This window comes from Colletotrichum fioriniae (genome assembly GCF_027942845.1).
Source record: "Colletotrichum fioriniae strain IMI 355084 chromosome Unknown scaffold_10, whole genome shotgun sequence".
Classification (NCBI taxonomy): domain Eukaryota; kingdom Fungi; phylum Ascomycota; class Sordariomycetes; order Glomerellales; family Glomerellaceae; genus Colletotrichum; species Colletotrichum fioriniae.
Genome location: NW_027076846.1, coordinates 731,792 through 757,514, shown reverse-complemented (window position 1 = coordinate 757,514; position 25,723 = coordinate 731,792). Strand labels below are relative to the sequence as shown.

Below are 25,723 nucleotides of genomic sequence, written 5' to 3'. Positions count from 1 at the left end.
GGTCGTTTCATCAAACACTTTCTCCAACATGGATGAAAGCTGAATGACGGTGTGGGAGTCGAGTCCGCCATATTCAGGAATGCGGTCCCTCTGCCACTGACTCGTCCGGTCCGTCATCCGCTGTCCCGAGCCTCATCCGACTCACCACCACCACAACGCTTGCGACACTGCGAAAACAAAAGCAAACTCTGGGACATTTCCATTCCGTTAAGCCTTACCTCTCAACACCAGATGTCAACCGTCTTGGCGGAACTAGAACCTCAATGAAGAAATTTTCTAGAAGGCCGAGAGCTCATCAGAAACACGGATCCGAACCCGATACTGCCTGCTGAACCAACGAGCGAATTTCCGCTGGGCGCCTCGCCTTGCCTCGCCACCTTGAGTCGGCTTCCTCCTTGTCATGAGGAGGCCTTGCCAAGACTATTCACTGGCGGCACACGCCTCAACTCATGCACCCTCCGATTCTTCTCCGGGGCCGAGCCCGCTGTGGACCCTCATTCCGTCCGTCTTTGCCTATAGCTCGCTCTTTGTGGAAACCTACTCCCAAACGGCTGCTTTCAGCACTGTAAATGTTTTGCAATTTCCATTTTCTAGTCGCCTTCGTCTCATCTTGGCCAAATGCAGGCTCCACGCATGCCCAGAGATGAGGATCTAGATCCGCCTTTCCCAGCATCTCGGTTACAGTGGTCAGCGCTTGACGTCGATTGCTCAAGAAGACGCCACACGCCAGTGACCGATTGCAATCAGCGCGTCTTACGTCCCTGGGCACACGTAGGCACTCGACCACTAACATAGCTGGTGGCCCAAAAAGTCGGCCAAAGGCGACCCGGGACTGTTTCTCCTTGCCCTCCATCACCAGTCACTAGGGCGTAACAGAACGAAACTTAGTATTCGCTGTCAGCCACATACTGGCATCCACGGTAACCATCTCTGCGAAAAGACGAACCTGCTTCAGCCGATTTTCGCTCATGCTTTGTCGCTCCCGAGCAAACATGTTCAGAACAAACCTTTCGCGCACAGCAAGGCATATCGGACCGTCGTCGCCCCCATGCCCCATCAATCCTCCGAGATGGTGTCCCCCAGAACCTAATACCTGATTCATGAAGACCTCCCGCCAGAGCCGCCCTAGGTTCAACCTAGAACCACGCTGTCTGCATTACTCCCTTGTGTCCCATCTGAGACCACGGCCCCATGGCTCGCGGCCTTATTCCACCTATGCAATCTCACTGCCAAAAGGGGCGTTTGTTCCTGGACCAAAATCCAATTGTTTGTCCATCGACAAACTGACATTCAAAAGCAAACAGCATCAAACCTCATCTGCAGCGCTATCTTAGCTCACCAGCACCCGTCATCGAATCCTGGAGCCCGTGTCGACGTGACGGCGCGCCCGTCTCCCGTGGTTCGCCCACGTGTAAATCGATCTGTCACGCGGCCTCTTCATACCCTCTCTTCACGCGAAACCTGCCAGGTAAGTTGGACTTACTACTGTAAGTCCCAAGACTCCGGACTGTGTTAGACATCTGCCAAGCCAAGCTGTATCCGGAAGCAATCGTCAAAGAATTGATGTAAGCCTGTCAGACAGCCAGGCGATCCGGCACATCTAGCAGACTAGGGCTTGGCATGGCCTGAGTTTTCCCTTTGGCATAATCGGTCGTGAAGACTTCGACAAAGCTAGAAACCACGTTACGCGCACGCACGTCCTGGCCCTGGGAGAATCCTAGCTCCCGACCAGCCGGTGGGCAAGCTTACCCCGGATCGACGACGGCCTCCATTCCCACTTGTACATCGCCTCAAACGTAAAGCCTCAAGGAAGGGGTCCTCATCTTCGACAGCAGCCGTGGAGCATCACCTTAATTCTGCTCAGATTACGTATGGTATAGTAAGGAGGGAGATTAAAGCACCGACGACAACCCCTTTTAACCCTGACACCCCCGCCCCCTCTCCTTCGTCTGATCTCATCATCTTCGTCCTCGAATAAAGCGTCAAATGCTTCGCCTACCTCGCCTTCGCAAAAAACAACAATCGCCAGCCTCACTTCTTGAAAACTGCGGCTCCGAGCTTCTCAATCTCCCGCCCCTCTTGCGTTCCCCGTCCCGCCGCCTCAAGGAGCCTACCCCACGCCTCGGCGTCCTTGAGCTTCACCGCCTCCTCCGCCGCCTTGACCCGCATCCCGCACTTTTCGTACATGGTAATCGACGTTCCCGGTTCCAGACCCGTGCACTTTGGCACAAAGACCGCCGCCAGCCGCGGGTTGCCCGCCTGCAGCGTGAGATTATAAAACGGCTGCGCTCGGAGGTTAGCTTATTTCCTCTCCGTCGTCCGGTTTACAGTAGAGTGTAATTCCGAGGTCTCACGGAGAATAGAGGGATGCCGAACACGCGGGTTTCTTGATGGTTTTGCGATAGTGTGTAGTAGATTGTTCGTGAAGAAAGCTTACCTCCCACCCAATCGGGCTTTTCCTCGTCTTTGCGAGCTCTTCAATCTCGTTCCAGTCTCGCTTTGCAACGAGGGCGCGAAGTCTGTTGTAAAGAAGAGGGTAGGGGTTAGCAATCGTATAATGCCTCTCTGCGTCTTGGCAAGGGGCAAGAGAGGGGGTCAGGTGGATAGACTAGAAGCCGTGGAAGAGGAAGCACACGATGAAAGGAAGACATCACGAACCTGAGCCACCAAGCAACCTTCTCCGGCACCTTGAACTCGCTCTGGATCTTTGTCGCACGCTTGTGGTACCCCAGCCGAATAAGCTTAAACATGGTCTCGTTGACGCTGAGTCCCGTAAATGTATCGGTCAGGTCGCGATCAAACGCCTCCTGCATCTTGAGTAGCGTCTGCGCCTCCTTGAGAGCGTGCACCTCGAACGACGCCTCGCGGGAGTCAGAGAGCAGCTTGGCGGCGAGTGCGAGCTTGTCGGATGCCGTGCGGGCGTCGGCCTGGGCGAGGGACTCGCGGATGAAGACGCTCGCGCCGTCGACGCGGCGGTCGTCTTGGTAGTACAGGTCCTTGAGGAGGGCGTTGTCGCCCTCGCGTGCGGCCGAGGACTCGACGAGCGCAGTCGCCGCGGGGCGGGCATTGATGGCGCGGAAGAAGGCCGCGAGCGGGAGCTTCTTCTTGAGCTGGAGGAGGACAGTGTACATGAGGTCCGTGTCGCCGCTCTCGATGGCCTTGTCGAGGGCGAGCTCGTCTTCTTCCATGCTGAGGAGGAGGGGTACCTGCCGGCCGCCGCGGGGTTCGTGGTTGAGGAGCTCGGTGGCGAGGCGGCCTCGCCCTTCGTCGTAGGCTGCGCGAGCGATTTCTTCAAAGGATATGCCTGGTTTGCCCGAGAGGCGCTCGACGACGAGGCGGCATATCGTGTCGTCGTCTTCGGTGCCGGAGCGGACTTTGGCGGAGGCCCAGTGGACGTAGATGCGGTCTGTGGGGAGGCGGAGGTAGCCCGCGATTTTGAGGGCGAGGAGGTACTCGTGTCGGTTGATGAGTCTCTTTATTAAACCCTCGGGGGTGAGGCGCTGGTACTGGTCAAAGGACAGGGGCAGGCCGACCTCGAAGAACCGTACGGCGTTGAGAACGCGGAGGATCTCGCACATGTCGACGAACTCGTCGCTGTTGTAGATGTCGAGGACGGACTTGCCAAAGGAGGCGGCTTTCAGGAGCTGCTTCTGCCAGTGGACGCTGAACTCGCGGCCGGCGGCATTGACGCACGTGTCGACGGCCTCGGTGAGGTTGGCGCGGATGAGCTGGATGTAGTCGTCTGCTTTCGGGGACTGGAGCTCCAGCTGGCCGACGGCGTCGAGGAGAATGGAGGCGGCTGAAGACTCTGCGCGGGTGCCGAAGACATCTTCTGTGGCGTGGGGGACGCGTTCGAGGAAATCGCACACGTCGTTTGTGATAAGTCTTGCGCCGTCGTTTTCTAAGTATTATTGTTAGATGCTTTTGAAGCCTGAAGTAGTAGTCCAAGAGCTGAACGTACCAGAGATGACGTGAACACGCCCATCGTAAAAGAACTCGGCCGTCGCGCTATCAGGCCCAATGATGTGCACCTCATCCTCCCAGGCAATCAGCGCATCGGAACCGCACCACTCGACATATTTTGGCGGAATCCTCGACTGCGAATCGTGCTCCACCAACCGCTCCTGGAAATCGCTCGATATAACATGCGCCTTTCCCGTCTTGGTATACAACACAATCAGCCTCCCATCAGGCGAGACGCTGATGTGGCTAAACGGCCCAATATCAAGGAACCGATCCTCGCACTCAGCCGCGTCGGCAACATATACAGTCTCCCCAATGCTCAGCAGCACCTCAACGGACCGCGAGAGCGTGTGGTCAGGCGAGACGACGGCCCACGCGTGTATCTCGCCCTGGTCCTCCGGCGGCGCGGCAAGTAACTTGGGCCGCGGCTCCGCGTACGAGGTAACGGAGACGAGCGCGTTGCCGCCGAGCAGGGCAACCATACCCGTCTCGTAGAACCGGCACCCGACGACGCCGACCTCGTCCGCGCCATTGCCGAGCGAGAACTGCGTGAACTCGCCCTGGAGGTCATACACCCTCACCGTCCCGTCCGCAGTGACGACGAGCAACTTCTCCTCGCCGCCCTGGACGCTCGCCCATCCAAGCCCCTTGATCGCGCCAGACCCTTGGTCCCACGGGATCCTACGGAGGAGTTTGCCTGCGTATGAGTAGATGTCGATGCCGGGCTTGTTGTTGCTGGCCCCTGGACCGCCGGTTTTGCTATTACTGGGGGCGGCGCGAACGGCTTGGATCTTGGTGTCGTCCCGTAAGAGAGCGAGGGCGCCGCCGTAAGGGGCGCCGGCGACGATGTAGTTGTCGAGGTCGAGGTCTTGGTCGAATACCTCCGTATAGAGCTGGACTTTACGGTACCATTTCTCGCCGACGTTCTCCCATCCTGCCGCGGGGTGGGATGCTTCCATCATGTCATCTTCCTTTCATTCGCTCCTGGACCTGTTTCTTTTCACAATAGTATCGTGAGTTGAATTTTTGTTCTCCTTTATCGCACGTATTTCTGCTTCTTGAATCGCCTGGGAGATTTATCGAGATGGGGCTTGCGATGATGTTGAGTTCCAGTTCCGATGTTTGGTTGAGACCGAGGTATGAGATGAGTGAGAGATGAGGTTGAAGGTATGAGCTTCCATCCCACCACCACACCAAGCTCTCAATGAGCTAGAGGTACAGCACCCCCAGGCACCCAGGTTCGATGGAGCTTGCGCCACGAATTACAGGAGAGCAGCCTCAATTCACCGCTGGGGCCGGCTAATCACCGGCTCCATGGAACTGCGTCATTTCCCCGGGGCAAAGGGCAGGCAGGTAATAGAACCCCACCAAAAACATGCAGTGCGCCGATAAGACAAAGCCCAAGACCCCCCAGCTCGCCATTCGACACTGGGCGCCTAGGACAGGTGACGGACTGCGGACGGCCATGCGCTCGCTGCGACCCGCGAAGGAGCTGTTCATGTCTGGAATGCAAAACGCATGCGCCATTCCGTCTACATGAACCGGCCAAGAAAGGCACCTCTCGTACAAAACTGTTCCCGTCATTGTTCTTAGATCCAGCTTCTGCATCAAAATCCAGGGAGCTACGCAATTAAATGTAACCCCGACGCAGCACACCACCCCAGCTGTCCCCTCCTCCCCCACCAACAACGCCCATCATGGCCGACTGGCGCTCGAGTACCTTGCCTCCATCCGGGAGCAAGAGAAGAATAATCCTGTAAATCTCGAAATCGTACAGCTCTGTAAGGCTCAAGCCTCTCCCAAATCTCTCAAGGCCGGCAAACTAAACCTCCCATCCCCAACCAGGCTCCCAGCTCTCCGACCACGTAGCAGCCCTCGAAGCCGAAAACCAAGTTCTCAAATCCAAAACCGCGCCCGAAAAGAAGAGCAAAACCACAACCTCCTCCTCCTCCGAGAAATCAAACAACATACCGCCCTCTTCGACAACAGAAACGACAAGCCCCTCCTCCGACCCGACCATCGCGCAGCTCCAGCTCCAACTCGCCGAAGCCCTCCGGTCAAACGGCACCCTCAAAGACCGAGCAAAGCAAGCCGAAGACGAAGCCCAGACGCTACGAACCAAACACAAAGACGACGCGAGAAAGGTCCGCATCCTGACGGCGGAAAATGCGGCTCTGACGACGAAGCTACGGGATCGGGAACACGAGCTGCGGGAGAAGCGCAAGCTGGTCGAGGTAAACAAAAACCTGCACTATACTGAGAAGAAACTTGGCAAAAGGTTCCTCTGGGATGGGAGGGGAGGAGAGGAGAAAATGCTGACTCGCGCGTGTGTTCGCAGAACGTTCAAGACGAGATGATCACGATGAACCTGCAAGTGTCTATGGCCGAGCAGGAACGGGACAAGGTCAAAACGGAAAACAAGGAGCTCGTCGACAGATGGATGAAGAGGATGGCGCAGGAGGCCGATGCCATGAATCTCGCAAACGAGCGCTGATGATGCGGTCTATTTCGTGTATAACCTCCCCTCACCCACGCCACACTCCTCTCTCTCTCTCTCCCTCTCTCTCTCTCTCGCTGGCTGTCTGCCCGGCTGACATGCTCTATGGGGAGTTGTAAGAATTTCTACAGGTAAATGAACTCAACGCTATTTCCTCTCCTATGCCAGTATTCCTGTCTTTTTTTTTTTTCTTCTTCCATTTTTCTTTCTTGTTTGGTAATTCCATGCTCAATGTACAACACACATTGCAGCCATGCGTTCTAGCGAGTGCTGCTTGCATCCTGAGCGCAAGTCCCGTAGGACATCATGCGGCGTAACAATAGATGCTGACGGAACGAATAGCCGCCTACTTCCTCGTCGATATGCAATAGTTGCCGCCAGCGTTGGTCCAGCTGACATAGTTACCACCAGGGTCACCTTCAGGGTAGGTCAGGTGCTCGACCTCCAAGATGTTGCTCGCAATGTCGTTAGCGTTGCGCGTCCCCTGGTCGTTGACGAACGACTTGAGCGACACAATTTTGCAGCCTGACTTGAGATCGAGGAACATGTTGACCAGCTCGGCGTTGAGCTGTGGGGTGAAGGCTTGGTTGTTGACGAGGACGACGTCGGCGCGCTTCATGGCTTCGTGGATACGGGTGCACTTTGTGAAGTCGCCTCGCTCGAGGTTGACTCGGCCGGGCAGCAGGCCCCACATCTTGCAGCGGGCGCCAAACTCCTTCTCCTGCGCTTCCGCAAAGTCGCACGGGTTCTCCATCATTTCGCAGCCCCAGCTCTCGCAGCCGATCTCGAGCGCGGCCTGGAACACCACATTGCCCACGCCGGAGCCGAGATCGACAAAGACTTGGTCTGACGTCATCCGGGTCTTTTCCTGTAAGATATCGGAGATGAGTCGATAAGCTAGTTCGCCATAGACATTGTCGGTGCCGTTTTTATACTGTTTCAACTTTTCCACGTCTGGTGATACTGTACGGTCGTACACCTGGGTGAGGATGAACTCGACCAAACCCCTGGGCAGCCCGTGTATCTTATCCAGATTCTTGCGTATTGTGCCGTCCGCCGCAAGAGTGCGAATTCTCTTATTCGCATCGTTGAGCGCCGACACGAAACCGTGGAAGTCGTTTGTGTTTGATGCTTTCCTGAGCCGCCGTAGAAAGCCGTTTTGCTGCTCTGTGAACTCTTCAGCCTGCTCTTCGGTGAGGTATACGTTGGCGACGAATCCGACCACCGTCTTGATATCCTCGATTGCGTTGATGATGCCCTTGTCGTTAATAAGCTCGTACCTAGTGAGGGGTCAGTGATACCGTCCAACAGTTGCAATGTGATATTGAAACATACTCTTCCGCACCGTAATTGCTCGGGTATTGCAGTCGCACTCTGACGTTGTCGTCTGCTGTTGCACCAAGCGAGCGCGTGGCCTTGGGACACTTCTTGAGGTTGGAAATTTGCGCGGCGTGAATCAGCCGGCTGAGGGGCTTCGCATTGTCCTTGAATGCGCTCGACCGAGTCAACACGCGCTGGGTATCTACAAACTGTCCATCCTGCGTGCGCTGCCGCTTGCTAGGCTCGTGCTTGAGGAACTCTTCGTAGTTGTCGTCGCCGTCAGAGTCGTTATCGAATTTGGGCTGCGACGGCCCCGCGCTGCCGACCTTGCGCTTGCGCTCGCCGCCGCTGCGCTTCTCGTCCGAGGAGGAGGAGGGGTAGGGCGAGGCGCTCTGCTTGCGGGAGAGGAGGGATTTGGCGTTGGGCTTTGGCGATGCGCGCGGGGAGGCTTTGGCGGAGGATGTGGAGGATGTCGCGTGGGCGAGCCTTGGGCGCGGCTTCGGGGCGGCGACTTGGACTTTTTCGACGCGGATTGCTGCCGGCTTGGTGTTGAACTTGTTCTTCCCGCCGAGGATCGGCATGATGGGCGACCGGCGGCGACCGTGGAAGGTCGGGGTTGGGTGGAAGGAGTAGGACGAAGCGGTAGGCGCTGGGCGCGTGACTCGTCGAGCGTTGAGGTTCTCTATAGCTTCGGTGGGCTTCCGCGGGTCAGGGCGGGGCGGGTTCCCCGTAGGCGTGAATGAATGGGATTATTGATAGAAAATCAATATGGGTATAGCGAGTGGTGGAAGAATGAGTGTGTCGTCAGCAGGACTTTTCGGTTCGTGACATGGGTTGTCTCAGTTGCACGACGGGAAGACGTGGTCGTCGGAGGGAGGGGTGGAGGGTCGGGAGAACGGAGGGAGAAGAAATGAGGTTTGGAGTGAGACGAGACGGGACACGAGGCGATTTTTCGGAAGAGGACGTGGAAATGGGGCCGGGACGTGACTGGGAAAAAAATGGAGTGGGCCTTTCCTTCCTGCCTGACCCAGGACCCCGAAAGTTGAAATTCCCCGGCCCAAGGGGGGCGGAATGAACGGGCAGGAAACAACTTCAGCACCCGGACAGCCCACCGAGGATTTGTGATGACTAAGGCGTGAGAAGCACCACAGTGGCAGTCACCCAGTTCACTGGGAAGTGCCCAGACGGCAAGTCAAGTCCCAAAGTCAGGCTAGCAGGTGAGGCAGGTGCAGGCGAACTACCTTACCTACATTGTTCAACTTGGTGTTCCCATCCCCTCGTGTACCTACCTATTGAACCCCCTTTCTGGGCACCTCGACTCATATCTTATCTTGGCTCGGGCGGCACAGCGCATCCAGTTCGCCTCGATGCAGCCTCGAAGCATCCTGTCGCAGAAGGGAACGAGAGGTGCAGCAAAACTCCCCAGAACGCGCAGGTGCTCCAGTTCGCCCTGCACCTTCCTCCGCGCCGAACAGCTGGTTCCGTTTGGTAAGGTAGACACCTACCTTACCATCCCACTTCTCAAGGATCCACTGCGGATGCCGCGTCAGCCGACCTCGACGTGCAGGACCTCTCGAACTAGACGAGTCTGATTGGCTGCTTGTCGGGGGAACACTTCCCGGGGCGCTACGCAGTAGGCACTAGGTACTTCCCTAAAGCCCCAAAGCTTTCAATGTTTCCAGCAGGTCACAGCGTGGCTGTCATCCAGTGTCACATTTTCTCCAGGTTCTTTGCTGTCATCTTCCGTTTTGGGGAAGCCGTTGGGTGCATCGCCAAAGTCTCATGTTTAAGCTTGTCTCAAAGTGACATCCAACAAGCAAGGAGCGTGCGTGAGCATCATTGACGTCATCAGTCACTGAGCATTGAGCCACCCGCCCTCGTTTATCACTACCTTACTCAGGCATAGCAATATATATGACATTGCTACCACAGATATGTATGTTTGCCGGTATGAACAATACAATGCATGATGGGTATACAGAACTAATGCAAAAAGGCACGAGTCCTGGTCGCTGTTTGAGAGAGAACAATAGTACACGGCTATGCCAGAAACAGATTCGAGCGCCTTTCCTCTTCATCAGGCTTCAAACTGCGTGTCCAAAAGAATGAGGTGATGTACCTAAAGTCAGGTATGTATACAAGAGGATTCCTGGAACTTTGTAATGTGAACAGTGAAATGAATGAAGATAAATCATAGACCTGTGATCCTGACAGGAGAAACATGTGGCGGAAACCCTGACATGAACAGAAAACAGTACAGACAGCCCTTCAGACGCCATCAAAAACGGGCTATTCAACCTCCATCAACTTCCAATGCCAAACAACATACCGCGGATGAAAGTGAGGAAACTCAACAGCCTCCCCCCACGTATGCTCCGTCTCAAACTTTACCTCGCGATGCTCCTCGCACCGGAAAGCAGCATCAAACACACCCACATCCGACGGGTCCTGCGGGTGATTGGGGAGAGACGTATCGTCCGCATGCATCAACTCCACGACGACGCTCGCCCGCGCCATCAGCCTGTCAAACACATCCTTGACGTGCGAAAAGGCAAAGTGCGTCGTCGGCTTGCCCCAGAGGACCCTGAACCAGAGTGAGTGCCGCCCGTGGTGCCCGGCCGCGTGCTGGACGATGTCGTAGAGCTCTCCCATCCGCACGCCGTTGCATGGTGCTTGTGGTTCCGCAGCATTCGAGAGGGAAGCTGAGGGGAGCGCCGGCTGCTGGATCAGAGAACTCGCGACCTTTTGCTCTTCCAGCGCGAGACTGCAGACGTCGAAGCGCATGTATCCCAACGACGGCGGCGGCGGCTGCGAGACGAGCATGCGGCGCCAACTTGCGCCGCGGCGCGTGAATCGCTTCCTGGCCTCATCTTGATATCGTGCTGCTTCTTCGTCGAGCTCGGCCGGCTTGACCTGGCTCCAGCCGCCCCAGTACTCTTGGACCGTCTGGATTGGTTCCGGTGTTTTGGACCAGGGGAGCTCGTAAAAGGAGTTGGCCCGGCGCTGACACGAGTACGTCGGTCCAAAGTCGAAGAAGCATTTGTCAAATTTCTCTGCTAGGAGGGGGTTGATTAGGCGGTCACCAGTCGTGTGGGATGGCATGGCGCCTTGCTCCGGTATGCTCGGGAACACACCGTCCTCGAGGCCGTGGATCACTGCCCGTGAAATATCCACAGAGACTGGCTTGAAGAATAATGCCTGCTGGACGGCCGGTGATCCGTCCATAAAGGCCTTCCACGTCCTGCTCACCCGCGACGCTGAGACCAGGAGCGTTCTCATGTCGACTTGCACTAATATGGACTCAAGGAGCTCCGGGATCGCGAGGACCGTCTCCACGGCGCGGAGGGACGGCTGGGTTTCCGACATGGTGTCTTCCCTTTTCTTCTTTTCTCTTCTTCACAAAAAACTCGGGATGAACTGGTGAAGAAATGCACGCTAGACGAGTATGAAGAAGATGAGGAGAATATCCGCGCTTGGCTAACTGGCCGGCCCGCGCGGGGTTGTCGCTCTCGAGCCTCCCCTCGTCGCCGCGGGTAAGAAGAACCGTGTAAATCAATCGGAGATGATGACTAAGCCCTGTCGACTACATTATGATGATGCATGTGATCCCATATTGGAGAACATTAGTCTTGGGACTAACCCATCTCACCAAGCTAGCGTACCACTCAGATGGGAGTCTTCTTTGTTGTTCTTGAGGCAATCTCGATTCCTGAACAGGAGTTGAGTAAAGATAAAGCTGAGCGCGAAAAGGCCGTGTCGTCCGCCTCACACATTTGGACAAGTACCGAGAACCGTAAACTAAAAGATGCAATGTTCCGTAAGTATTCGGCATGTTTCTGCCCATCTTCCTTGAAGCCACTCTTCATGACAGTCAGCATAACTTGCAACAACTCGTGATCGCTGAAGCGCAGATCGTTCTCGAAATCTTATTGACTAGGACTGATTGGAACGGCAGCGAAAGTGGCTGAAGCGCACTTCTCACCGTAAGAGTTACGAAAGTGACATAGGAACGCATAATTACTTCAGGGGTGAGGACTATTTGTGTCAAGTAATTCCACATTTCCTTGACAAATGAGTTGAATATCATCTATCTTGAACTTTCTCCTCCTCTCAGACTACCTTACTAGAGATGATACAGTAACCGACTTTTACAAAACTTTACCAGCTTCCATCCCAGAGCCAAGCCTCGCCAGGTCCTTCGATTCGCTCCAGCTGCTTTAACACTTGTCCTATTTAAGTTGCTAATGTATTGCGGGTAAGTTTGAAAGAAACTCAATTCTTCCAGTTCTGAGCCTCAAGATTTAAGTTTCTATCTTCGAGTTGAACGGTGTAACACGCCGTGAATATCGTAGGAATATCGAGACATACGTTTCTTCTGATACCCCCAGGCCTATCATCATGCCATACAATCCCTGTGTCATTCCCTTTGGTCCATTTTTCTCTTCCGCCCCTAGTCCGTATCTCCTTTCTGTCATGTTAGTTGAAAAAAATACGGTTTTCTTTTTTATCGGTCCATCAAGGTGCGCTGTTGACGCCCCAGAAGGGAGGCTGGATGAAATTTGTTGACCACATATCGTACTTCTCTAAGCGTTCGTGGTCCCAAAATAGGTATGCTTGCTCTCTGAGGCGTTGATATTCAACTTGCGACACACCATGAATGATGGCACAGTCTAGGATAAAGTCTAGCCCCTTTTGAGGCCCTTCGTCAGCGTCGATATCTGCCAAGTTGGGCAGATGCAATGATACATCCAGCTTGGCGTCTTGCCAAGCCTTGCTCGTATCAGGCCTTGGACTATACACCGAGAATTCCATGAACAGAGAGGAAGAGAAGATGGGTATTCCGCTCTCTAGAAACTCCCTCTTCTCAGCGGATGGCATCTTTTCGAAATTTCGAAGGAATCTCAAGCCCTTGCAATGCTACGTTGAAAGTCAGCAGAACATTAGAAGCAAGTATGAACGCAAGGCATCAAGACCGGAGGCGGCGGATCTCACCCACTTGTCTAATGAGTCGTCAGTTTTGGAGCAAGCGCTGATTAGAACTGACAACTTACTCGTGGAGATGTCGTTGGCTGACAGTCCTTTTGCAGATGCCATGAATAGATCGCTTAGATATCCGATCGCTGTTTCCATCTGCTCGACGTCCCAAGGCGCAAGAGCATCAAGGATGCGTCTTGCCGGGTACCATTTTTCCACCTCCTCAAAATGAATGGCTGGTTCTAATGGATTGTTTTCATGAGTTACATGGACATCCCTTTCTTCGAACATGTAGTCGCTTAAGAGGCCATAGTAGAGCTCCACTCGGTAAAAACACCGGCAGAAACGGAGCCATTCTTTTTTTGGACAGATCTGGATGACCCTGCGTCGACTTCGTGGATATCGTGTCGTCCAGGACGTCCGAGATGGTCGTCCAGGCGTTTTCGGCAAAATGGGTCGCAACATCTATAATGAGCTCGTGGGTTGCTTCCATAGCCACCAGTTGCGGAAGTGAGAACGTTTGAAATTTGCTTGTTGATACAACGCCACCTTCGAGCATGAAGCGGAAGACTATTGTATCTGCATCCTGGGGTGTCAAGCTGAGGGCATTGTACGTGGAATCCGATATATGAACTCTCGATGCGTATGGAAATACGATTGCATACGGTAACAGCTGCTTGGGTATCTGTTTCCGAACGATTTTCTGGGCGAGGCGCGGGCGCTGGGTGTATGCATCGTGAAATAACCGACATGACAGCAGGGGAGCTTTGAGATCTTGTACCTTGTCGAGCTGGCCCAGAATCTCCGCGTCGATTTCGCAGGGCAGTTTGGTAATCTTCATGGCAAAAGCAGTGTAGATCCGAAGATCACCTCATGCCGTACGATTGCTGAGAGAAGACGATTGACGAGGGCGGAAAACTCCAGGCGTGTGAGGGAGTGACAAATCTTGATGGTTTATCTCACTCGGCGAACGTGAAAGGGGCGAGAGAAAGCCCGATCCTTTCATTGGGAAGGAGCAGAAGAAGCAGTTAGCTAAGGTGCGAAAGTCGCCAAAAGGCACCTAGGAGGTAACATCTTGAGGTACCTAAGGTAGGTAGGGAAGGCGAGAGGTACGCTTCGTAGGTAGGTGCCCGGGAACCTACCTACCTCCCTTCTTAAGTACCTTAAGGTAGGTAGGTACTTGAAGGGTTGGCTCCCATGAGGAAAGAACTGAGAGGGCATTAAGAAGGTGAAGTTGACGGACACCATCACACGCCCGAAATCTTGGAGAGAAGGACCGGGAGGGGTTTTTCGCACCTAACTACCCATATACTTATCCAGGCCCGCGATGTATTGCGTAGTTCCTCAGCCTAATATTGAAGAAGGCCACATCAAATCGCCCTTATTGGAATGGACGGCCCGCTTGTAAGTTTGTCACCGGGTGTCGGAAACATAAAAGGGCAGCTATTCTATGCTAAGCACAAACTCAACAGCCCTCAGGGACTGATAAAACGCAAGCTTAAATGTTGAGTGACAATAGAAGAGAAAATAAAAGCAGATCCGATAATGAGCCATGAGAAATAGATATCAATCCAAGATTAAAGAAATTACAGGAATCCACACCACGCGCATGCATCCTTCCTGGAATTTGCTTGTGTCCAACACACTCGACTACCAACTAAGGTGCTATTGAGTTTTGCCCTGGCTCATCGCTGCTATTTTTCTGAAGACACGGTGAAGCGTTAGACGCAGTGAAAGAGATAGTGTCGTTGAATCCAGGGGAGCAAACGGTAGAGCCGATACCCGCATCCGCCCCGGCTCCGGGTCTCCGCGGGTATGCGGACCGACCCCAGAAAGTGGGCCCAACGGCGCATCGGGTGAGGTGTTCTGCAGGTTACGTGATCCACATCGCAATCGTGTTACTTTCCCATTCCTCCCGAGGCTCCATTTCTTTTTTCTCGCTTCGAGTCGTTGGCAACTTCCCCCTGAGCTTTAAATGCAGACCGGATGAACGACTGAAGCAAGGCATTGCGAAAGGGTAACGTTCTGACGCTTCCAAACCCAACTTTAGACCTTTTCTACTACAAGACCTGCAACGATTTTAAGCTCCGCGATTGGTTGTTACCACCCTGGGTTATCGATAGCTTCTTAGCACGAGGGAAATCTCAGTCGCGTCAAAATCACGCGCTTTTCTTATTCCACCAGCAGAGTCAACATAGCTTCCAGCAGTAGCATCGACAATCCGCGAGGAAAGGTGTTGGCACGATGAGTCACAAGCATCAGACCCTCCGCTTTGCAAGCGACGCAACCGCGGGCGATGGTATCTGGGGCTACCCAACGAGCAAGGCAAAGTAAGCAAGGCTCCAAGCTGAGTCGTCGTGATCACATGCTGACGTGGATCTATTGTCAGTTTCTGCGAAGAAGACTACGTCTTTACGCGGTACATAGCAGAGTTCATCAACTGCCTGTCCAATGCCACATATAGTGAGTGATAGCCCTGCCACACCCATCCCTGCGCTCATCATGCTGAACCTTTCAACAGTCTACCTCGCCCTGAAGTACCCCCGAGCCAATGCCAAGGCTGCGGTGCCATGGTACCGAACCCTCGACATCCAATCCATTGGTCTCCTCGCCGTCGGTATCTTCTCTGGCATCTTCCACGGCACCATGCACCAGGAGACGCAGCTTCTCGACGACCTCTCCATGCTGGTCCTCGCCGGTTCGCTCGTGCAGCCCCTGTACGCCTTCCGTCAGTCGCGCGCCGTGGGAGCCGCGATCACCACCATCCTCTGGCTCGGCATCGCCACCATGGCTGTCATTTACGTCCGCTCGGGGGACATCGCCATCCACGTCGCTACCTTTACCGGGCTGTTGACGTTTGTCTGGCCTCGCACGCTATTCATCGTCTACTGGACTGGACGCTACTCGAAAGAGCAGCAGAAAGGACTGATGAAGCAGTTTGGGAAGGCCTGTATCATTTTGATTGTGGGTTTCACGTTGTGGCATATCGACTTGGAGTACTGCGCCGAGCTGAGAGCCGCGAGGAAGAGTCTTGGATTGCCTGCCGCATGGCTGCTGGAGCTCCACGGATGGTGGCACATTTTCACCGCTCTGGGCGCGAGCTGGTACATGAGATTGATTCGGGAGCTTACCTCAGTCCAACAGGCCGACACTGTGAAGAAGGCGCAGTGACTACAAGCACATTAAGTCTCTTTCCTGACTTCCTTCGATCCCAACACCGGTCATTCGGCTCGACACACACCCGTGGGTGTAGCATTTCCCAATTGGCCTGGAAAGCTGGTAATATTGATAGACATCACATAGAACTCAGCGTTTAGAAGACAGCGTTTGGAAGCCAGGACATGAGTCTGTTGAAATCAAATAAAAGATAATTCTTCCAGCCCCAGAGTATGATCGCCAAAGGATCTGAACCGCCTAGCTCTTGCATTCCTCTCTGAAGACACACTGAAAGCCATCCGCCGCGCAACAGAAGTTGGGTGGTTTGCACACTCCCTTGTTTCCTTGCGCATCATCGCAGGCCACTTTCGAGGAGGAGTGATATGTTAGCAACGGTTTATCCAAATCCATGGTAATGAATGCATGGTCTGGCTTCGACTTACATGTAAGGGATAGAAGTCCCGCTAGAATGATGAGGGCGCGTTGTTTGAATTGCATTGTGGCTGATGGAGAAGATGGCGTAAAGACTTGCAGGAGTAGAGAATTTAGTCGTTCAAAAAGGATGGTGTACTTCGAAGGTCATGTTCTAGAAGAATGAGTCCATGGCTTTATATTATTCGAAAGGCCAGCAATACAAATACCATGCAATCAAGCCGAGTTTCTCGAAGATATCGCATCGTCGGTATCGCCGGCGTACATGGAAGAAGCCAATGTCCGACACAATGCGACTCGCCTAGATGACAGCTCGCCAAGGCGGCGGAGCTCAGTTTCAAGGCATAAGCGAAAATGAGCTGAATACTAATCAATAGCATGTTCATCCTGATCATAAGCTCTGCAAGACTCCGCGTTTCAGCCTCTAGTGATGAGGCTTGTGTACCAAGTGGCTGGGTTCGATCAGCTGGGTCCCATGGGTGTGGAGGATGTCATGCAGTAGTATCATGAAGTCTGGGGTCCCTGACTCGTTGGACCAAAGTCTGAGACAGTGACAGCCGCCTCCAGACCTCGATGGTAACTATACAATAAAGTCGTGCTGCTAATGAGCCTAAGGAAATCACCGTCTAATCTGGACATGCTCCTGGCCAAGCTCCAAGCACAAAATGGTGGGAATACTTCCGAGTATTTAATTGCAACAGATTGATTTCGAAAGCCAAGTTAAGACCGTTAACCCATTGTCGGTCCTTGGTCGGCAATAAGGTTTGACTTCGAGTGCGATGAAGGACTTGCGCGGCTGACAAAGACACTACTGTAAGTTTCATATCTTTCGGCGTATAAGTCTGATTCAGAACTATATAACTTCTCGAACGGTAGCAGAAAGTTGATCAGTGGTAAACTCTATTCTATTTCTGGATCTGACTGAGACCATGGGGACACAAGAGATACTGGCATGAGCTACATACTGGATATGTAACGAATGAGAGAGACTTGTGATGCCTACAGTTCTGTTACATCCATAGTAGTTTATTGTAGATTTGAGCAAGCTGATGAATTTGACCCGGAACGTTCTTTGTTACTCCGTATGTTGTGTACTTTGTATGAGACTGGATTGGTACGCTACTTATTGTTCGAACGATTGGGTTGGATCTTACTTTGATGCAGTGACCAATCTCTTGCAGTAAAGGCAAGAATTAGATTGTCTTTCACAGAGAACTGTGCATACATTTTTCACCATAATGCAAACTTTGCACCATGTAGTTTTCTCGCAGTATCTGTGTGAATTGTGGCCAAAAGCGTTTGGTCTACCGATCCACCAATGGCCTCTGTCCTAAAACTCCAGGGTTCCTCGTGAGAGACTAGTCTATCCGATCCACAAACTCCAATTCTCGAAAAAGTATCCCCCAGCCCCAGTGTTGAAAGAATTCTTGTACCATGGCATGTTTAGTTGAAGCCTCAGCAACTGCGATACTCGTCACGGCTCATCTGACTTCACTCAGGTGTCACGGGTGCCCCAGGCCTCGGTGCTCAGGGTCAACCAAGCGTAGACGTCGAGGATGGGGTGAGCGTTGTCGAGAAGGAAGCAGGCCCACATCTGACGGGAAGTGAAGGGGGAAGCGACGCGCAAAAGCGTTGTAGGTGCGGAACCAACCCCAGATGTAGTAGCCTGCAACCAAGTAGCTATAAGATAGAAGGTCAGTCATAGTCTGTCAGAATAGGTCAGAGGGAGAAGGGCTTACGCAATGGAGACTGCTTGGCAAGGCACATCATGAAGGCAATGATGTGGACCCAGGCAATGACAGGGCGAAGAAGACGCTCGATCATCTTGCGAGCCATGTAAGAGTGCTTCCTGTTTGATTGTTAGCTTCTTGAAGCTTTATTACAAAGAGAATGTAGGAAGGGAGTCAAGGGAAGGATTACTTACTGCTTGATCTTGTGGATTCCAGGTTGGTAGATCACAGCCGTGAGGAAGGACTGGATGGCGTTACGCTGCCAACGGATCATCTGGTACAGAAAACCAGAGTCACGCATGACGAGGGTGGTTATCTCAGCCTGAGGGGCATTCTGAACCGCAATATCCCAGCCCTCGGTCTGGAGCCAGCGGGTCAGGAAGACATCGTTGCCAGTGTTCATGAGCTGGCCGTTCCATCTATCATTGGTGATGGCCTCCATGAATCGAGGGTCCTGGGCAATGTCGGTACGAACCATCATGGTGCGACCAACCATGCACCAGCAACCGCCATCGGCAGCGAAACGAACGGCCTGAACATTGTTCTGGTTATCGAGAGAGCGGAGGGAGGCAACCTCCCAGGGAGTGATGACGGCAGGGTTGCGGCGGTCAGAGTTGATGAGAGCGCTGTGAAAGTCAGGATACTGTTACATGGAGAAAGAACTTCTAAAAAGGAAAGAACGAAGGAGAAAAGGAAAACACTTCACATACCTCTGCTTGCCAGTGACGCCGCCGACCTTGGGGTCCTCAAAACCAGCCAAGAGGTAGGGCAGAGTCTCCAGAGTACCCCAGAAGGCATCGTCATCGACCAGAGCAAGAATCTTACCCTTGGCCTCCTCAATGCCGACAGCCATCTGGTAGCGCTTGCTGGCGTACTCGGCAGTCATGACGCTGATGCGGTCATCGCCCTCGATGATAACGGGCTTGACCAAGTCGTAGACACGCTGAAGGTCACGGTCAATGGTGACAATGATGATCTCCTGGGGTTTGTTGGCAAGCCAGAGACGAAGGCAGTCGGTGAAGGTATCGGGGGTATTGATGGTAGCGACAATGATGCTGACATCAGTGCTCTTGAAGCTGGGCTCCTGAGGAAGGGGAATGGGCTTGGCCTTCTGCATGAGCCTCTTGGTCAGAACCTCATCGTAGGCATACCAGGCCCTGTGAAAAAATAAGTCAGCTTGCCATTCCATTTCCAATGTGCACGAGAGAGAAAGAAAAGACTTACCACATGGCACCAAGGACGTATTCAGACATTCTGAATATTTGGGTTGTGTGTTGGTGAGTATGTGAAAGGGTTTGTGTGATGGAAGAAGAATTGCGCGGGTAGGGGCTCCTTTGTTGCAAAGGACTGAATCGACTGTTTGTGAGAGGAAGAAATTTCTGGGAGGGAAGTGAGAGGAAGGGTTTTTTCTATCGGGGGGAAGAAGGCCGTTGAAAGGCAGGTGCGTATGAATATTCACTGGATTGACAGATGAATCAGATGAGTGGGTGGTGATTCACTGCGAAGGAGCTAAAGGTGAAGTTTTGAAGGTGAAGTTCGGATTCTAGCCTCAGTTTCGGAAGGCGCCGGCTTTCACCTTTGGAAGGAGAGAGACGGCAGGCCAGGGCAAAGGTATTCTGAATGTTTCTTGTGGTGGAAAGATCTTCGAGGGCTCAGAGTTTCGAAATAATTGCTGCTATTTGGTGCGAATTTATTTCTTGGCTAGTTATGTAGGCAATGGCAAGTCGAGTGTTATTGGAGTATGTGACGCTTATATGGTGATATTGTGGTTTTGAGATCAACTGAGTACCCAACCTGGCGTTCTACTTATGGTATTTAGTCACGCCAATTCATTGTGTTCAAGACACAAGTAAAAACGGACAAGGACACAATGAACAAGACGAAACATCATTTTCGTTACTCGCCCATCTTGTCACAATGAGCTTTCAAGTCTTGTAAAGCGAAGTTTTCAACTTACAGAGCTGGTTGGCAATGTCCTTGGGCAGTGACGCGAACCTTGTTGATGATGAAAGGAGCACTCATTCGTACGCTTAAAGCTGTCTCGTTGTCCTTCCAGTACATAGACCAATATCCCTCCGCAACCTAAAAACATGAAAGCCAGGTTCTTTGCTAGGCTGTGCCCTCAATTATCCCTTCCCCAAGCGTCCCACATGCGAAAGGCCTGAGCCACAATCGCTGCTTCCTCATCCCTCACCATCTCCCTCTGACGGCGACGAACTCTCGTCCACTTCCATACAACAGCGGCTACTATAGGAATGAGAAAGACACCAAATGCCTTGAGCTCGTTTTCATTCGTCTGGCGGCGACTTTCATGGAACTCAGCCTCCTGCAGACCCAAGACTCCGCTCACCCATTTGCAAACGGTCTTCTCTCTCAATTGCTGCGGAATGGCAAACATTTCGAACTCATTCGCAGGGTAAACTGGGAGGAGTATCTGCAGGAGCTGAATGAGAACCAGAAGTTCGGTGACGGCAATGATGACGATCTCGTCGGAGATGGGGATGACGGCGTCCGAGATCTCAGCGCTGAGGCCGTAAAGTGTGATTGCGAGATCGAGGGCGAGGAGGCCAATGGCTAAGCACTCCCAGGTTCTCATAGTGTGATTGATAGTCTGGACGAGCTTGTTCATGGCGATTTCGTGTTGTTCTGAGGTGCAGATGCCGGACCACGCGTCTCGAAGAACGTCATGGAGGTGGTTTTCTATCATTTTGTTTTCTTGCTCTGCGGATGCCGTGGAAAGAGTCTCTACCACGGGAGTGGTAGCTGAAGGGCGGGTGTTTGCCTTTGATTTGGCTACTTGACGACTTTGTTGAGATATGTGCCAGGGCTTTTCGTCTGGGTGCAGGCTGCTGGATTTGCGAGAACTTGGTGAATCGAGGGAGAGATTCGAACTCACTCAGAGGCTACCACTGGTCACAGTAGTTGGAGTGAGTGTTGATGATGGGGCCGCACACACCTAAGACCAAAAGTGAAGTACATCCCCGTTCACTTCAACCGAGCACCGCGTCTGAAGAACGCGCGTGTTTGGTTCAACTATTGTGCAGATGACACGCGCTCTCGAGTCTTCACGTGATTACCTAGCCATGGATGGCAATACTCTTCAGTAGTCCAACAACCTGACGATTAAAGCCTGAGCCTGGATATCATCTTGAATATACAAAGGACGCGGGCGCGTAGTTCCAGAGGCAAAGGGTAACGAACACCGATATTCCAAAGCACGTGCTTCTGTCTTTGAACTGCACAAGTAGCCAAACAATTGAAATGAGTTCTTCCATTGCTTGGAGTCCTCCCAATATCATATTGACAAGAAAATAGGTAAATTTCCGACCTGGACTTTACTCCTCGCCCTTTCCTTCCGGCGTGTCTTGACTTCATAAAGCCATCGATTATCCTCAAGCATCTTCTGTATGGTCCAGCTGGGCTTTCTTAGTGCTGAAGTCTTCCACCTTGGTGATCTGCGCGCCCAAGCCAGTCGACACGTACTTGTCGAAGCTCCGAGTCTTAACCCGAGCCTGGAACATCTCATCGAGTTCCTCAAGCGAGCGATTCTTTGTCTCGGGAACGAAGAAAAAGACCCACAACACTGCAATGACCGATAATCCTCCGTAGATGAAGGTCACAGCACCGCCGAGCTTTGCTTGGACGTAGGGATTGACAAAGTTTATTGGCACAGATGTGACGAAGCTGCCCATGGAAGCGAGAAAGAGCGTCTTTTCTCGAAGCTGACCAGTTCCGATTTCCCCAGCGACGACCCAGCAGCCAGGCCCCCAAGTGAAACCGTAAATCTTTGGAAGGATTAGAAAATACTCTCTTGTACAGTTGTGTGTGGCACAGGAGCGAATGGATATACTCACCATATACCACAATATTAAGAGCGCCGCTGAGCTATTGGCAACCGCACTGGAATAGTTTCCTGCGGAGCCCGTTGCTGTCGCTGCTCCCGTGCCGATCATCGTACTGGCTAGTCCAACGGCTCCAAGAGACAAGGAACGTCGACGACCGACCTTGTCAAATGTTAAGAAAGTGATGATGTGGACGGCGAAGCTGCATCCAGTCACCATGAGGTTCGTTCGGAGGGGATCCGGAAAGCCGAGCTGCTGCATGAAAGTGACGATGAAGTTCTGGATGAAGGAGACGCCTTGAGCCTGTTGAAGTATTTGAACACCCATAGCGATGGCGGTCCGACGGAGGTTGGTCCCCTTCAAGCAGTCTTTGAAAGTGGTTGCTTTGTGCATTTCTCGCTGTTCCTCCACTTGAGCTTTGAGAAGTTGTACTTCTTGTGAGATGGTTTCTGGGCGGTTTGAGAGTCTCTTGAGTACTTTTTCTGCCTCTTCGTACTTCCCACGGTAAATGAGGTACCGAGGAGACTCTGGGAGGAACGGGAACATAGTCGCATATCCCACGGGGACGAATAGCTGGCAAATGATTACAATCCTGTTCAAAAGCATGTAAGCGATGCCCAGAGCCCGAAGCTGCCCGGAAAACTTACAGATACTGCCATTGATCAGTCCGACTCCGTGAAAGGTACACCGCAACGGCAGACAGGAAAACTCCCAGAGAGAGGAAGAAACTGTAGAGCGCAAGAAAAGCACCTGGGAGCTGAATCAGCATAACTAAAGACAAGCCAGGTCCTCGTTGGATCACCTCTGATCCGTGGTGGAGCGCATTCCGATAGATACATGGGGGTAACGTTGGAAGACAGCCCCATGCCAGCGTATACCAAGATCCTCCCAACAACAAGCTGCCAAAACGATGTCACCGCAGAAGACTCAAGTACCACACCAGCTCCCATAAGAGCTGAGATTACAAGAAACGACCTCTTTCGACCGAGCCTAGATGTGACAAGAGGGGCCATGATGCAGCCGAGAATGATACCGGCGGAGCCAGTGCCTGTACCGACCGATGTCTTGCCTGCTGGAATTGCGTATCGCCCGAGTTCATCGTTATAGGCACCGTAATTTCGTTGGAATTGGGATAATCCAAGAGCGCCTCCCCACCAGCCATTGTCGAAGCCGAAACCCATCGCGCCGAGGTTGGCAACACAGCCGATAAGAACGAGACGCCAGTTAAGGTCCTGGTACAAGGGATCATTTTTGAGTCTTGAAAACATGTTGTCTTGTAGATGAAGAGATCGGGCTTCTTCCTCCTCTTCTCTCGAACTTTCGTGGAGGCAAGCGCCTCCAAAGATCCTCTACTTGCCTGTAAATATACCCCGTTCAAATCTGCGTGCAAGATGCGGGGAGCCACGGGGAAGAGGTATTCTATCCCCGAGTTTCCCCAGACCGTTCTCATGCAGAACAATGTAGCAATGCTTGAGATGCTCAAAACATAAATCACAAGCGATGAGAGTTAGAAGGGGAAAATCTAAGCACTTCGCTGCCGTGACCGGATGCATATCTGGCAGGGAAGTTGCAACTCGGCTGATGTTTTGCTCGTCTGTGCGGGGCAGAATCTCTCTACGGAGATCTCTCCGGTGTTTTAGACGGAGTAAGCTTATTGCGACGATCTCGAGAGATGACAGGGGTGACCAACTTACCTGCACCACTTTTCAAAAGGGGCAAAGAGTGGCTCTCGCTTCCTTCTTTGCAAGAGATCTTCAATGAGGGCCCAGTGGCCTTGATCATGCAGATGCTACCCGAGCAAAATTACGCAGCTGAGGAGCCAGCGTGGTGTTCGGACAAGGGACTGAAAGATCTCGTTTCCAACCCCAACGTCACGTTGTCAATCGCTTGTTAGACTTATTTCGGCACTGAGAGATTTGTAAATAGTATATGCACATTGACTAACTAGAGCCACCATAAAGAATAATGTACTGTCGAAAAGGAAAACACGCCAAGTCCACAGAGCACCGTCCACCACTGACAAACTTCACGCTTAGCAGATGTTGCGAGCACCGTTGCCGGAGAGGTTCCACTTGATGTTCGTGCCGCAAGGAGACTCGCGGACGGTGGTGCCGTCGACCTTGGCGGTGATGCTGATGTCGCGGGTAATGGGGAACTCGGAGCGGGCAGAGAGACGGACCTCACCGCCACCGTTGACGGTACCGCCCTTGATAGTGACGCCGTAGCAGTTCTCAATAAGGATGGCGTTGTTACCATTGTTGGCGAGGTCGATGCTGCCAATCTCGGCGCCGCCAGACTGAGAGACGCAGAAGATGCCACGACCACCGCCGCGGGAGACAACCTTTGTGACGTAGACGTTCGTGGTGTAGGCGCCGCTGGCGAGCTGGCCATTGTTGTTGGCGAAGCGGAGGGTTCCGTAGCCGGTGCCGGCACCAACGTTGTTGCCATCGACGAGGCCGACCTTTGCGTTGGTCGTCTTTTGGAGCAGCAGTCCCGACTCGCCGCAGTTCTTGGCAATAACCTGGTCAATGGTAAGACCGTCAATGTTCCATGTCTCGACCGCGTGGCTGCCGGCACCGTTGACGGTGATGACTCCCATCTTGACGTTGGTGTTGGCGGCCTGGTCGCGGTCGAAGCGGATGCCGATGCCGCCGCTGAGGTTCATGTTGATGGCACCGAGGGTGAGGTCCTTTGTGCCGTAGAAGCGGAGACCAAAGTACGGGTTTCCGGTCATGGAGAGGTAGGGGATCTTGACGCCCGAGGCGTTGGTGACCTCAATGGCGCCACGGCCGGATCGGAGAGCGACATTGATGGTTCCGCAGCCCTCAAAGGTCTTACCGCTCTGGATAGCGATGGTGTTGGCGCCAATAGAGCCAGAGGCAATGACAGAGACGCGCTGGCCGCTGCTAATGGAGTCAACGGCGGCCTGGATAGCAGCGCGGTAGTCGGAACCGGAGTAGACCTGGCTGGAGCCCTTGGTCGCCACGAAAGAGCTTCCAGAGCCAGTGACTTTTGCGTCGGGCGTGCCGGAACCGCACTGGGCGGCAGCAGAGGAGACGAGTGCCAGCACTGCCGTGAGGAAGGATGACTTGACCATGATTACGGGCTAGATACACGGGTGACTATAGAAAGGTGAAAGAAGTAGAGTATGTGGTAGCCCAAAGCTCTCCTCCTGAACGAAACTCGGCATGGCGACCTGTTTATATCTGATGGCCCCCAACGACTCAACCAGGTGGATACGGCGATGCTCCAGATGCGCGCCACTGCGGAAGATGCTCTCATGTGGCAAGCACGTTCGTTGGAGGACGAAATTGGCCCGGCCCCTAGACCGGGAACGCATCCTCCGCATTCATTTACCACAAGCTTGGAGGCGGCTCGGCATGGCTACGGAGTGGCTACGGATGAGCCCGGGGTGGCCACCGGGTGGACAGAAATTAGGAAATAGAGTCGCCAGTTCGGTTGAGAGCTACACGAATGGCACCCTAAAGAAGCAAAATGGAAGAGTGGATTGCTTGCTCTCAGAAAACAGACCTTCCCGATTCATGCTTTTGAAACTTCCGTCGCTTGGCTCACATGTTCGGTCTTGGCACAACGCTGTTTCTGCTTGGCGTCACCTGTGAGATGATCGACAGAGCTGCTTTAGGAGTCTAGGCAAACCTGAAGACAATAATTCATGGAAGTTGGATGGTAGGAGTAGTCCGCCTGAGCTAAGGACAACGTTGTTACTGATTGACTGGCTTTGACTTATTCGTTGCTGCTCTTGGAATTCGGACAATCGTGATTCCAGAGTCGATTCAATACTTGCTAGA

At 53.1% G+C, this 25,723-nt stretch overlaps 9 protein-coding genes across 9 annotated transcripts; 2 read left to right on the top strand and 7 right to left on the bottom strand.

Annotated features, from left to right (window-relative positions):
* Positions 1–2,031: 2,031 nt before the first annotated feature.
* vps16 (Vacuolar protein sorting-associated protein 16) lies at positions 2,032–4,922 on the bottom strand (the record flags this gene model as incomplete). The annotated part of the gene is made up of 4 exons (XM_053192778.1): positions 2,032–2,283; positions 2,438–2,519; positions 2,659–3,901; positions 3,962–4,922. The coding sequence occupies 4 exons, from the start codon at positions 4,920–4,922 to the stop codon at positions 2,032–2,034; spliced, it is 2,538 nt and encodes an 845-aa protein (XP_053049718.1).
* Positions 4,923–5,660: 738 nt separating this feature from the next.
* Positions 5,661–6,457, top strand: ATG16 (autophagy protein 16, interacts with Atg12p-Atg5p; the record flags this gene model as incomplete). Its single annotated transcript, XM_065758269.1, has 3 exons — positions 5,661–5,679; positions 5,809–6,197; positions 6,302–6,457. 3 exons carry the CDS (start codon positions 5,661–5,663, stop codon positions 6,455–6,457), a joined length of 564 nt encoding a protein of 187 aa, XP_065613024.1.
* Positions 6,458–6,806: 349 nt separating this feature from the next.
* On the bottom strand, positions 6,807–8,361 carry DOT1 (Nucleosomal histone H3-Lys79 methylase; the record flags this gene model as incomplete). The annotated part of the gene is made up of 2 exons (XM_053192780.2): positions 6,807–7,740; positions 7,796–8,361. 2 exons carry the CDS (start codon positions 8,359–8,361, stop codon positions 6,807–6,809), a joined length of 1,500 nt encoding a protein of 499 aa, XP_053049720.1.
* Positions 8,362–10,069: 1,708 nt separating this feature from the next.
* N0V96_008254 (uncharacterized protein) lies at positions 10,070–11,146 on the bottom strand (the record flags this gene model as incomplete). Its single annotated transcript, XM_053192781.2, has 1 exon — positions 10,070–11,146. The coding sequence occupies one exon, from the start codon at positions 11,144–11,146 to the stop codon at positions 10,070–10,072; it is 1,077 nt and encodes a 358-aa protein (XP_053049721.1).
* A 3,852-nt stretch (positions 11,147–14,998) lies between these two features.
* Positions 14,999–15,925, top strand: N0V96_008253 (uncharacterized protein; the record flags this gene model as incomplete). The annotated part of the gene is made up of 3 exons (XM_053192782.1): positions 14,999–15,084; positions 15,144–15,217; positions 15,276–15,925. 3 exons carry the CDS (start codon positions 14,999–15,001, stop codon positions 15,923–15,925), a joined length of 810 nt encoding a protein of 269 aa, XP_053049722.1.
* A 1,912-nt stretch (positions 15,926–17,837) lies between these two features.
* On the bottom strand, positions 17,838–19,325 carry N0V96_008252 (uncharacterized protein; the record flags this gene model as incomplete). The annotated part of the gene is made up of 5 exons (XM_053192783.2): positions 17,838–18,022; positions 18,082–18,191; positions 18,267–18,698; positions 18,783–19,229; positions 19,297–19,325. 5 exons carry the CDS (start codon positions 19,323–19,325, stop codon positions 17,838–17,840), a joined length of 1,203 nt encoding a protein of 400 aa, XP_053049723.2.
* An 869-nt stretch (positions 19,326–20,194) lies between these two features.
* Positions 20,195–20,779, bottom strand: N0V96_008251 (uncharacterized protein; the record flags this gene model as incomplete). Its single annotated transcript, XM_053192784.1, has 1 exon — positions 20,195–20,779. One exon carries the CDS (start codon positions 20,777–20,779, stop codon positions 20,195–20,197), a length of 585 nt encoding a protein of 194 aa, XP_053049724.1.
* Positions 20,780–21,464: 685 nt separating this feature from the next.
* N0V96_008250 (uncharacterized protein) lies at positions 21,465–22,241 on the bottom strand (the record flags this gene model as incomplete). The annotated part of the gene is made up of 2 exons (XM_053192785.2): positions 21,465–21,857; positions 21,927–22,241. The coding sequence occupies 2 exons, from the start codon at positions 22,239–22,241 to the stop codon at positions 21,465–21,467; spliced, it is 708 nt and encodes a 235-aa protein (XP_053049725.2).
* Positions 22,242–23,946: 1,705 nt separating this feature from the next.
* Positions 23,947–25,011, bottom strand: N0V96_008249 (uncharacterized protein; the record flags this gene model as incomplete). The annotated part of the gene is made up of 1 exon (XM_053192786.1): positions 23,947–25,011. One exon carries the CDS (start codon positions 25,009–25,011, stop codon positions 23,947–23,949), a length of 1,065 nt encoding a protein of 354 aa, XP_053049726.1.
* Positions 25,012–25,723: the final 712 nt, after the last annotated feature.